Genomic DNA, 12,874 nt, shown 5'->3' with positions numbered 1-12,874 from the left:
TTAGAAGAACCAGTAACATTAGAGAAAATTCGCTGGCAAAAATTGTCCTGCACAGCTTACATAGAGGGTGCTTTCTGTTGGTCAACGTGGCAAGTCTGTGAACAACTTGAACCTGTTGTGAAATTAGCCTGGGAAAATCTTTCACCCTCACATGAAATTCCAGATGGAATTGATTCCTATTGAGCTGCAGTACAGCTGTAAATATGACTGCTCATGTACAGTCCCTTACTGTACATTGCTTTCATTGAATCTGATGTGTGCTTGCAGGTGTTCCTGTGTGTGTTGGAAAAGACTCAGAGAAAACTGGAGCAGGGAGATAGTTTGGAGGAAGCTCTCGAGCGTGTGAATAAGAGTGTTGAAAACCTGAGCCTGCTGACAGACTTCCCCATTGGTGCTTATGTTTGATCACATTGAAATGAATCATAACCAATTGACAAAGACTTCAGTGGTACTATGTGTGTTACACATGCCTTTTGTATAAGTTAATTTGAGAAACTAAAATCTGAGACCACCTTTTTCATTCCTCGCCTGTGGCCCATTGGAATAGGCTCCAGCAGAAAACAAGCGATTTGTTGAATGGATGTTTTTTATTGTGTGTTTGTGTGCAGAGTGTCCCTGTCTGGCCGAATACAGTGATGGTAAATATTATCGTGCAAAGCTACTGGGCTTTTCTGAAGTCACTCCCTCTGTCAAGCTCCTTGTGAGACATGTGGATTTTGGCTCGGATGACATTTTACCAGTAAACAAGTAAGACCGTAGATTATACAACGATTGGCATTGCAATACTTTGTGCAGGCTGTTTTTGTAATTGCATTTAAGGCCTCGTTCTTGTAGAAATGTAAAAAATATTTGGATTTGGCTAATTCACTTCGCATCAAATCAGTAGTTCTCAACCTTTTTGTCCAAAACCATATTCGAAGGACCCCCCCAAATACTTCTGCAGTAATGGAAAAATCTCATCTTCAAACTTTTTTATACAGAAACTTGGAGTGGATTTATATTGAAATAAAAATAATTACTACAGTTACATTTCGTAATCACAGAAGTTTAAACAACTGATGTTCTTCAGGATTTACTTTTTATAACCAATGAAATTGCATTACTTTTCTAGATGTTCATTATAACAGGGATTTTTTTAATGATTTCTTGCTTACAAATAGCAATTTCTACTCTATACAATTGCAATTACAAATGCCCATGTCTTTTTCCAGTTCTAGAAATTACACTTAAAATTCTTTTATAGGTTTTTTAATTTGAGTGAATTTAGCTATTTTTGTTTTGTCTTGTTCAATCATTGTCAGCTAGCCGCCGGTTGAGAACCACTGCATTAAAAGAACTAATTTATTACAATCCTATTCAAAATCAAATAACACATCAAAAAACATATACATGTGTGTTGTCACTGCAGATTGCGGCAGCTCCCTGCATCCCTCCATCATTATCCCTGTGCAGCTGTTTACGTCAAGTTAGCAGGCTTCAAACCAGCAAACGTGATCTTGGAGATGGAGCGGATACCTTATCGGCCTGAGTGGACTATGAAAGCAATGCTGGAGATGATCGACCTGTTGAACGGAGAGCTCACTGCGGTGGTCACTGTACGCCTCATTCATAGTTGCAGAAATGTGTGCCCTTTTACACCTGGCATAACATGCATTTTTGGTGACTGGATCATGATCTGATCGCTCTTAACCACGTTTAAATGTTGGAGTTCACATTCAATGAAGGTGTAAATGAAAAGCTAAAGTTGAATTTAACTTGAGACATTTTAATGCAACTGTGTATTCTCATACTAATCAGAGACAACCAAAGGTGTAAAAGGGGACCGAATTTTCGTATAACATTTAGGCTGTTTACACCTGGTATTAAGATGCGTTTTGGTCAATTGGAAAGCAGTTGCATGAATGTGTGTTAATCTATCCAAATGTGCAATACAGGCAACGGAACCACAGCTGACCGTGTTGCTGTATAATGCAGATGGAAGACTTGTCCACACACGTCTGGTGGAGAAAGGCCTTGCAGATTATGAATAAAGGTAAGTGTGAGATTAAATAAATCAAATGAGGAAAAAAAAAAAAAAAACATTTTTCTAAACGTGTTTGTCATGTTTTATTTTCAGTTTCTATAGGTTGTGGCAGTGACTGAGGATCGTCAGCGTTCATAGCTTTTGAAGGCAAAACTTTTTATGTTGGTGTAGTAGTTTCATTTTATGTTAAAGCATTCAGGGGTTTAAGCTACTTTGTGCAGTTGTTAATATATTTGGCCAGTTTTATGTTTGTGCAATTTTATGTTCAATATTTGTATTCAAATTTAAGGCTGCTTCAATGTAGCAGAAATATTTTGTTGATGTTTAAGATCTCTGTTCAGCAGAGCTGAATAAAAACTCTTATTGACTTTTGCCGGCTCACAAGTCTTGTTGTTACTTATTGGTTCACAAGTGTTTGTACTAAATCATAACTGACAATTTTTGCTAATTTTGTACATCATTTATGGTCAACAAATGACTAAATTGACCTATTGATGCACTTTTATCTTCAGACCACTGCCAGAAGCATCCTGAAGAAATTTTCACTTTACATTATCTTAAATCATTGTCCTTTAAGGTACACTGTAACTTTTTCTTCAAAATGAACAAGACTTGAAATGAATACATCAATCCTTCCAAAATGTGTTTTTGTCTTACACTTAAAGGTGCTCTAAGCGATGTCACGCGTTTTTTAGGCCAAAACATTTTTTGTCACATACAGCAAACATCTCCTCACTATCCGCTGGCTGCCTGTCCCCTGAACACTGTAAAGAAACGCGATCTCTGTAGACAGCCCAGGCTCCACAAACTGCGGCGACCCACTCCCCGAAACATGACAAACAGTTCCAGCCAATCACCGACAAGAAGGACTTGGGGGCGGGGTTTGGGGGGTTAGTGCGCGGATGAGGAGGAGGGAGGGTCTAGCTAGCCTCCGTTTTGTTTGACAATACTTTAAACATCAACAAGAAGTGATGTCACCCGACATCGCTTAGAGAACCTTTAAGCTTGTAGGAAATTGTTTACATACGACTCTTGCCTGTGCGTGTCTCGTCATCTGTAAATGGAGAAAAGTTGCTCCGGCTACGTTGACGCATGTATGGTGTGGGAGTAGCCTAGTTTAGTTGTCACAAATGAGCAGGAAAGGTTGACATGGAGCAGCTAAATCTCAAACCTCCGGGGAGTCACCCATTTAAAAAAAATAAAATAAAGTCGGCTGGCAAAAAGAAAATGACAGAGCTCTTAATAAAATTTTGAAAAAATGGCTTGGCTTTTCGGAGATGGCAGAAACTGAAGGATTTGAAATTTTTTAAAAGTGAAGTGCAGTTTTTATCAATCAACAGGGGAGTAAGGTATTTTATTAAACAGATAAATTGCAATATGTAGCTTTCTAACACCATAGTTACTGTAATGAGTTCATCTAGTCGGCTTGAGATCCTTTCCTTGATCTAAACTGGTTATATCTCTTAAGCCTATTAATGAATGTTTTATGAGCAGTAGGACAACCATATTCACGCAGAGCCAAAGCACAACCAAAACAATGTTCTTTCGCAAAATGCTTTTCTTTTTTTTTTATCATCGCTAGATGGCCAAAAGTTACATCGTGACCCAAAAATGGGTAGCCTTCAGTCAGGATTTGGCCAAGATGCTGATATCCAGCATGCAAGCGTGAATTACAGAGTGAGGTTATGAAGAAGAAAAATTATCAACACTGTAAATGTTTTTGCCAATAAAAGCCTTTAAAAACTTGTTAAATGATCAGTTGCACTGACATTTATCGTCATTTATTACAAATTACTGAATGGCATCAAGCCTATTTTATTTCTCTAAAAAGTAGAATTTAGAACTATACCTTTCGCACACAAAACTGAACTCAACATAAAAAGATTTATTTTTTACAGAAATAAATACTCGACACATTTACAAAATGCACACACATTCTTTCACTTAAATTCACTCAAGGCCATGTTTTCCTTCCTTAAAACAGAGTATTGTGGATCATTCATGTCTTAGTGTCCATAATGACATGACCCTGTGCATCTTTTAACCGCACACGTCCTGTTGGGTATTGTGTCTCCTGCCGTCCATCTGAGTAAACGGTTTTAACCGTTCCATCTGGATATTCCCGTCTTTTAAAATCTAAGGTGTGGATCTCCCGCTGGCCAGTGTTAAACTGGATCACCTTACTACCATCCCTGAAAGAAAGCAGAATAAAAATGCTCTGACTTCAATACGTTAGGTGTCTCTTAATTATAACACACTGAGGTGGAGGGCCATGAGTTGTACTCACGGATTCAGCTGTATTATTGTTCCATCTGTCAGTACACTTTCCTCTCTTCCATCAGGGTAAAGAGTCTTGACTGTCTGATCAGGGAAAGTGATTTCCTTACGACCATCTGGAAAATGTTTCTCTAAAATAGGCATGGGGGGAAGATTAAGACTTAAAATGTAGTCTGGACATAAAACTGGACCTCTAAATATTACTTTTGAAAGAAATTAAGGCCCACCTGTTTGATTGTTAGGAAACTGAAGCACTTCCATCCCATCAGGGTAGGTGATGTGTGTGGTCTGAGCTTCAGCGTAGTAATAAATCTGAAAGAGAATGGCATTACTAATTGAAACGCTTTGCTGATTTTAAATTCACTTAGTTTTAATTGTTAACTGTCAAACCACCATTACACCAAAAAACAGCACAAATACAGCATTTAAAATTGATGGAAGAACATGTTTTCACACATAGATTATTGATCATTACATGGTGTAAACTTCCTAATAAGAGATGGAAACAACACTCTTCAGAGTCCATGCCTCACCACTCTTTGATCAGGCATTGTATGTTTTACATCCCCGTTGAAAAACATAACTTTGACAGTCTGTCCGTCGGCAGAGAGCTCTTTCCTTGTGCCATTTGGAAAAACAACAAGTCGACCTCCATCAGGAAGAACCTTCTCAATCTGAAACATACATGAATATGAGTTAGACCCCAACTTCCATTTGAAATTGGGCATTTTGATAACTTTAGAAATGTGACCATCATTTCTACACTTCCCTTATGGAAGGGTGTGGTTCAGTTTTGTTTGAAATGGCATTCCCTCAATGTCAGTACTATCTGAGCTTTGAATTGGAGCTAAACAAGACATATTACCTTGTTGTCAGACTGCGTGATCTCTTCCTGTTCCTCCTCTGACTGTCCGATGACAGCTGTGTTAATCAGTGGAGCATCATGGTTCCTCTGAGTCATAACCAGTCCACCTGTACACTGAGTTCCCACTGGACTGTGCTCCCTTTTGAAGCTGATACCCTCTTTCATTTGTTCAGGGAAAAAAGCTGTGGCAAAATGTGATTGATTATTTGTGAGTCATGCTACATGGTAATCACACTAGGGTTGGGAATCAAAAATCGATTCCAATTCTAGAATCGGATACTTGTTATAAAATTTTTATTTAGATTCCTCTTATTGATTAATTTGTGTGCATTTTAATATGACTTTAAACCATTCAAGCGCAAGAATTCTCGCATGGTGTTTACTGTATTACACACACATCCAAAACACGTGCACAGAAAGCTGTTTAATAGTGCGTGATACTGAACCGAGTCCTCTTCTGCGTCTTTTTGAATGGACAAATACACACAACATGTCGAAATATTCATAAACAGTCGGTTATGTCTTAAGTGAATGTAAACAGTTGACAAAGAAAACGCATGTGTAACTATATTGGATCTGTGTAGCTCTTAAAGTGACAGCAGCCTAAAATGTCTGCTGCCGTCTCTATAATAACATTGATCAAACAACAAAAGACAAAGAGAAAATTTACTCGCTGTTCTTGACTGAATAACTTTTGTAACGGCATTTGTAATGTATATTTTATTTATAAAGTCCAGTGTTATTTTACATTTGATTAGTTTCTATACCTAAATACCTGAAAATCTTAAAACACTGTTTATTTTAATCGTATCTTTGTTCAGTTGTATTTATTTGTGCGATTGCTAATTTGTTTATTTGTCCTTTTTTCATTGTTTACTTGTCTTTAATAATGCTTGAAATTTATATTAGTTAGGCTAGTTGTTTTTGCTATAGTCAAAAGTTCCTTCTGTAAGTGTTCTTTAGCCTGTTGATTTTTGTTCATGGTATTCAGCTGCAATGAAATGTTTTGTAATAAGACTTGAATGATATCTACTCTTTTTTTTTTTAATCAAAATTAGTAATCGATAAGCAGAATCGGATTCATTAAAATTAAAAAGATACCCAACCCTAAAGCACACTAAAAAGCACTAATATGGTGGTGTTGATAAATAATAGCTACCCGAGTCTGTGAGAGGAATCTGTGTCTCTGGACTTCCCTTTCTGCTGCTGTTGCTTTTTGCACTCAGGGAGGGACTCTAGACACACACAAACAGACATACTAGTAAGAGTGAAAATTTACACAAATTAACATAAGTTATTTTAAAAAGCAATCCTCTGGGAATTATTGTTTAGTGTTATGCATGTAAGAGAAAAGCGTTGAATTTACCCGTCTATGAAGGGAAGGACCTTCAGACCTGCCAATCCACACTTACCCTAGAATCTGTACTTTTGGATCCAGTACTAGCTCTATTGCTAGACGCAGAGAACCTTCCTTTTTCCTTCTCTTTCTCAGCACTCTTCCACACACTGAGACGCAGTTTCTCCAGTGTCCGCACTTGGTCTCTGAGGGATGCGTTCTCTGCACTCAAAGCGTCTACCTGCTGCCGAAGACGGCTCTGTGTGTTGCTCCAACGAGCCTCTCGTTTGCGCAGATCCTCTTGCAGCACGTTTAATTGCTGCTTTAGAGCCTGATACAGACATAAACCATCAAATTTAAAACACATCAAACAATTCAATATAGTAACTAATAGTATAGTGTCCAAATGATACTTTTTCAAAAGACGATAATCAAACCGGACCTGGATCTCATCTCGTTCTTGTTTGTCAGGTCTTGCTCTCACAGTTGCTGCATGCTTTTCAAAAAGCTTCTTTTCACGCTGCAGTTTCTTATTTTCCTCCCTTTTGAACTCCTCCCACTTTGCGATTTCCTCCATCCTCTTCTTTTCAAATTCAGCCCTATCTTTCCTGTATTGGAAAGTTATTTAAGTTTTCAGTTATATTTGTTTTAGGCATGATAAATAACTGTATATTCATATTGCCAAGGCATTTGCAATTTAGCTGTGAACAATATTGAACTATATATCAAATTACACATTTAGTATTTTGAGTATTTAAGAAGAAAGGTAAAGGGCCCTACTTGAGATTCTCTCTTGTTTCCTGGTTCTCCTGCTTTAGTTTGACCAGTGACACATTCTCAGATTTGAACCTTTCAATCTCTGTTTCCAGCTCCACCAAACGCTCACGAAGAAGTCTTGATTGAGCTTAAAAAAAATTTGTTTCAGGATTTAGTAGGATCATGCAAGTACTGTATGTAACCACTGCATTACATATGTGCACATTCAGAAAAGAAGTTGAGATGTTTTTCCTGAAATGTAATCATGCATGTATCCTACAGTTTAAAACTTTGGGGTTAGTAAGATGTTTAGTAAATAAATTGATACTTTTATTCATAAAGGATGCATTATATTGATCAAACTTGTCCAAATTTAATCTAACTATTTTCAACAATGATAATAAGAAATGTTTCTTGAGCACCATATCAGCATGTTATAATAATTTCTGGAGGATCACGTGACACTGAAGACATCCCTAGCAAAAATATTTTGTTTTAGTTTTACACAGCATTGATTATGATAATTTCTTCATTAGGAAGCAGGTCTCAAGATTTTGCAATGATAATGATTTAAAAACATTTCAGTAAGCAAATAAGCACATTCAGTAGCTGCATGCAGACAGTCAAAACTTCTACCGTTACCTGTTCCTTCTTCACTGGGCATGTTCTGTGGTTCCTGCGCAGTTACTGGAGGAGAAGGTTTATCCTTTAGCACTGGAAACAGCTTTGATACCAACTGGCATGTTGATGGAGCTTCTTTGTGATTTCCAACTGCATGTTGACTACCACTTACTGGTTTTACCCCCTTGGAGAAGGCAACCTTCCTTTTCAGCGCCCTCTCTGATAAGGATTCCTCTGCAGGACAGCAGGACTCATCCTCAGGTTCATTCCAGGTATCATCGTCATCAAACTCTAACTGGGCCCTTGATTCTACAAGAGTAGAGTCTCTATTGTCACTTAAATTCCTTTCATCCTCCTCTGGACTGCTGGCTCCGTCTCTGTCTTGATAGGTGCTTTTATCATAAGGCAGAGTGGTGGGCACTTGAAAGCAGTGGCTTATAGGTGGATTGGACATGTTGGGAAGGGGTTGCAAATCTGAGTTACTGCACAATTTGTTGTCATCCAACTTTTCATCGGTTTCCTTTTCAGAGAACCCTCTCATTAGTTCGTTCGGCCTTGTGCCAATGACGTCTCTCTGTATCGCTGGTACTGGAGGCACTGGTACACTATGACCCAATGTGGGACCAGGAGCTACTGTGGGCCCTTGTGCAGATTGATAGGTTGATTTGATGGGTGTGGAGGAGAGACGTCTACGATCTTTGTGAAGGAGGGTGCTGATGAAGGACGAGTTGCTGGAAAAGGATATTTCATCTGCTGCTCTTTCTAGCAACTCAAACTCTCCGAGTTCGGCACATTCAAGCTGGTGATCTTGTTCCCAGCGCTCCCTCCGCTCCGTAAACCACACCTCAAATGAGTTTTCTGCAACACAGGCATTATCCTCCACAAGACTGCATGCTCTTCCTTTATTGTCGTTTGTTGTAGTGACACTGTTAATCTTCTGCTTGGATAAGGGATAAGGTTTTCGCTGGAACAGAGCTGAGATGGAGCCCATGTTCTGACCCTGGTGTGCAACAAGAACATGAGGTTGAACTGTCATCTTGGTGACTGGTGCTGTAGTTTTATTCTGAGGAACATTTTCTTTGTTGAGCACAGCAGTCTTGCGTTGGATCACATGGTGTGCCGATTTTGAGCCTTCGGTTTTGTTTACTATGGACTTCTTCTTGGACTTCATGTCTGGGCCTTGGGAAACTTTTGGATTTGGGCACAAGGAGGGATTGGGGTTAGGTGGACTGTTTCTGTGTGATTGTACAGTGGCTTTTCCCCCAGTAAACCTGGCCAGACCTTCTCCTCGTTTAAGAAAGGGTCTCTTTACCTTCATACTTTCAGCTGGAGCATTCTACATAAGTAAATATGAAAAAAATATGAGAAGATGAGACATGGATATGAAGCTAGATAAGGCCAATCCACATTACATAAGAAAAAAATGCTACAGACATGCTTTGTACTGCACAGATGATACTTATATACACTTAATAGTTATAGCTTATCAAACTCTGTTTGGTCGCATCTACTGAAAAACTGCTTATAAAGATATTGAGAAAAACATTTTTGTTTCCAAACATCATTGACATTATCTCCTCAGTCTTCAGCTGCACACAACATTCTCAACATGAACATTATGTCGTCTAAGGTTTGTGCACTAAGTAACCTCATGTTCTTCAACTGACCTTGCCCTTCAGTCTCTGGTCTTCCATCTTGAGCTGCTCTTCCAGTATTTCCTCAAATGTTTTCAAACCTGATTTGATAGGTCTAAAACAAATACACACATAACATGTTAACCAGACTGACGCAATACATTTGTCCATTGTCAAAGCAATGTATTCCATCTTGCAGTTTTGAAGTTTACCTGTCCCGTGGCTCTGAGTTACACTCTTTTCTATATAGAGTTTGATCTTCTATCGTTGACTGAAAGGATTCTTCAGAATCAGGATCATTGTCATTATGTCCAGTGTTCAACTCCACCACACTTTGTTCCTGGTTCAACATACTGGTCTCTAGAGCAGCATATAGAGAAAGTTAGTCAAAGCTCATCCTGTCTTGATGGTTATCGACCATATAAAGTGAAGTTTAGACCAAACAGTGTTATGTATATTTAAAGTGTGATGCAATGCCTTAACAGCTTGGAGGGCTCAATTTTGTTGTTTCAACCAAGGCTAAATGTACTAAATAAGAGCTCTTATCATACAGGCGAATGACACATGCACCATAAATCATGTACCTGCAGTATTCTGTGGTTTTCCCAGAAGTCTTTGTGGTTCATGCTGTAATCTAAACAGCTGTTCCTGCTGATGGGTTTTTAGCTGCTCTTGCATGCGATGTTGCATTTGCTTCAGCTGAATAAATAAAACAAGGCATTAAATAATTTACTAAACTAAACATTTAAAACACTGTTGCTTTAAATGCTTTGACTAAGCAAACCATTCTAAATAAGAAATCTAAATTATTAGACTTATAATAATTTATAAGTCTAATAATTTAGATGTATTTACATAAATGTGAAAAAAGTAAAATACCATCAAGCAATTCAAACAGATCATCCCTTTATCTTGACATATGAGATGAAATTAACTAATTAAAATACCCAAGAAGAAAAGCAGCAGACAAATTTATTAAAGCAAGATCTCTGCAAAATTCACATTAATTGTGGACCTTAACTCACCTGTTCAAGCTTAGCTATTAATGGGAGATCCCGTGTGTTTCTTAAAACATCTTGCATACTTTGCATCTCACTGTTTAAAGATGCATCAAACAACTCCGTTTCACCGAGTGTCTTGCCGCTTCCACTTGGACTGCACACATCCACGCTGGCACAGCTGCTGCTTCGGGAGATAGGCAGCGGGGCAAACTGGCAGCTAAAGGAGTCATCTGGATCCTGAACCACCAGACTGCCGCTACTCCGGACTGACCCAGAACCGGCTTCTCCTGGGGAACCGTTTAATATCACCCCAGCGCGGGAGCTATCCGGGATCCACTGAGAGAGGAAGTGAAACTGCCCTTGCTGGAGTCCAGCTGGAGATGGCATCATGATGATGTTGGCCTGATTCAAACCCTAAAAAGGTGGGTTCACAAATTCATATTTAAACTGTTGGTCATGTTAACTCCACTGAGTGCAATTATTCAGACAGAGAGAGATGAGAAGATAAGTGAGTAGAGTACTTTATTTTTATGGCGTGGTTTCACAGACAGGCCTTAGATTGAGTTAGGATTAAGCCTTTAGTTCAATTAGGACATTTAAGTAGATTTTTGATTTTTTACATTTTCCTTAGAAAAGAAAATTACTTGTGTGCATCTTGTGACAAAACAATGGCATTGACATATTTTAAGATGTCAGTGCAAGTTGCTTTCAGTTAAAACAGCTCAAACGTGCATTTTAGTCTGGGACTTAAACGGGGGTATTTGTAGTGGGATAAGCTGTGCCACCTTTTGCTTAAGTTGTGGTCTAAAGAAAGACAAATGGAAAATACAATTTAATGATGCGTAGTCCCATTTCAGAGTGTTATTTTGCTGCACACTTTTCACATTTTCATAAACCAGCCTGGAAAAGGTTTAATATGTAGGATAATTGAACGTTTTCGAAGAGTATTTATAACAGTAATATTATTTCCTGCAATTGAATGGAAAGCTCATCACTATCAGTTGAGTAACGTTAAATGGCTCACTTTAACACACATTTACGTTTTTTTGGGGAGAAATACTCTTACTACTTTAACTACTGGGCATGACCAATTGTTAGAGTTGGGCTATATTACTGCATTAAAATTAAAATCCATAGCATCTCACTTTTATCCAATTCTGTAGTAACATAAGCTCTCTATTTCACACACAGATATAACACACTCAATCAAACAATGTATGTCTGTCAGTGCCTCTGAAGCTGCAATTGACATAAATGGAAACTAACGTAGTGAAATAAACTGCCAGTGACGACCAAAATCCTGTCTAGATAACGTTAGGCAGCTCATTTAAGTTTTAACACTGGTTCTCCTCGGCAATTAACGTTATAAAACAGTATTTTAAGGCACAGAAAGATTGCAAGCATTTTCTAATATAAATCCAATTTTCGATACAATATCATTTTTAAAAATCGTTAAAGAGCTGTGAATGAATATGTCATACCTTGGTCTGGGTTGCCAAGGCGGGTATTTAAAGATTTCAGCAGTTGACGTCTGAACTTTGGTGAGTTTCGAACGATACCGCCATAACAAAGCAAAGCCCGCGAGACAGACGAAGGAAAACGAAAGCACCGGTGCATGATGGAAGCTGCAGTTTTCCTATGCTCCTCCCCTCCGTCGTGTATTTCCGCCACCGAATAATAAGAAAATAAAAAAGGTAATTGCGACTTTTTGTCCCACAATTCCACCTTTATGTTTTATCTCACAATTCGTCCCCCCTCAGAATTGCAAGTTTATCTCGCAATTCGTATTTAATAAATCTGAGTCAATTCTCTGGTTTAGGCTTGTGACTTTTTTTTTGTCCCAGAATCGCGAAATATTATAAGGGAAAAGTCAGAATTGAAAAAAAAATGTCGTTGCGGAAACAATTCCATACGATTATTATTCATGAGCATTGGAAAATAACCAAGCAAATTATTATTATTATTATTATAGCTAATTCTTTTTCATTAAGTAAAACTATTAGCCTACAAAGATGAAAGTTCATGAGATATACCTTCAATATCCGATACCACATTTAGGCCTACTTCGTGTAACCTCGATGATCCATGACTTAACCTTCATGATCAGGCTTCGCCTGGTGGACGATTAAAACATCCACGAATGCATTCAAATATTAACAACATAGCAACGAGTAGCCTAGCCTACAACCTCAAGAAATTAACCCCACAGCAACACCTTGGCAAAAAACCGCCAACATGCATAGGTAAGCAGCATCACACACACACATTTCTCTCAGAAAATGTAAAAGGGAATTTTTTGTATGCAGTATAGTAGTGCTATGATTACGATCATGAAACATGCTCACAGTCTACAGCAGATTG

At 38.3% G+C, this 12,874-nt stretch overlaps 2 protein-coding genes across 3 annotated transcripts in view; one reads left to right on the top strand and one right to left on the bottom strand.

Annotated features, from left to right (window-relative positions):
- Window positions 1-2,283, top strand: part of rnf17 (ring finger protein 17) — a 107,506-nt gene extending 105,223 nt beyond the window's left edge. For both annotated transcript variants that reach the window (XM_056260672.1, XM_056260671.1), the window contains exons 33-37: window positions 268-391; window positions 609-747; window positions 1,409-1,595; window positions 1,935-2,032; window positions 2,117-2,283. In XM_056260672.1, the coding sequence (XP_056116647.1) occupies window positions 268-391; window positions 609-747; window positions 1,409-1,595; window positions 1,935-2,030 (546 nt within the window). In that variant the 3' untranslated portion in view covers window positions 2,031-2,032; window positions 2,117-2,283. The remainder of the gene's footprint in view (window positions 1-267; window positions 392-608; window positions 748-1,408; window positions 1,596-1,934; window positions 2,033-2,116) is intronic.
- Window positions 2,284-3,888: 1,605 nt separating this feature from the next.
- Window positions 3,889-12,229, bottom strand: cenpj (centromere protein J). The gene is made up of 15 exons (XM_056260678.1): window positions 11,995-12,229; window positions 10,538-10,927; window positions 10,097-10,211; window positions 9,725-9,872; window positions 9,546-9,627; window positions 7,900-9,214; window positions 7,282-7,405; window positions 6,944-7,109; window positions 6,578-6,832; window positions 6,325-6,400; window positions 5,166-5,347; window positions 4,834-4,974; window positions 4,528-4,612; window positions 4,311-4,431; window positions 3,889-4,215 (listed from the first exon to the last, which is right to left on the bottom strand). Exons 2-15 carry the CDS (start codon window positions 10,901-10,903, stop codon window positions 4,023-4,025), a joined length of 3,369 nt encoding a protein of 1,122 aa, XP_056116653.1. The 5' UTR covers window positions 10,904-10,927; window positions 11,995-12,229; the 3' UTR covers window positions 3,889-4,022.
- Between the last annotated feature and the right edge of the window lie 645 nt (window positions 12,230-12,874).

Source organism: Rhinichthys klamathensis, unplaced genomic scaffold, assembly GCF_029890125.1.
Source record: "Rhinichthys klamathensis goyatoka isolate OS25496 unplaced genomic scaffold, OSU_Roscu_1.1 h1tg000177l_1, whole genome shotgun sequence".
In the NCBI taxonomy this organism is placed as follows: domain Eukaryota; kingdom Metazoa; phylum Chordata; class Actinopteri; order Cypriniformes; family Leuciscidae; genus Rhinichthys; species Rhinichthys klamathensis.
The sequence above is the reverse complement of the archived record's forward strand: the minus strand, read 5'-3'. Positions and strand labels throughout refer to the sequence as shown.

Excerpts from the sequence above, each read along its gene's own strand:
- cenpj (XM_056260678.1), bottom strand. The coding sequence starts at position 10,903 with ATGATGCCATCTCCAGCTGGACTCCAGCAAGGGCAGTTTCACTTCCTC. Across the intron at positions 7,406-7,899 it reads GCCCAGTGAAGAAGGAACAG|CTCAATCAAGACTTCTTCGT; the intron begins GTAACGGTAGAA and ends ATTTTTTTTAAG. Across the intron at positions 7,110-7,281 it reads GAAACAAGAGAGAATCTCAA|GAAAGATAGGGCTGAATTTG; the intron begins GTAGGGCCCTTT and ends TTTCCAATACAG.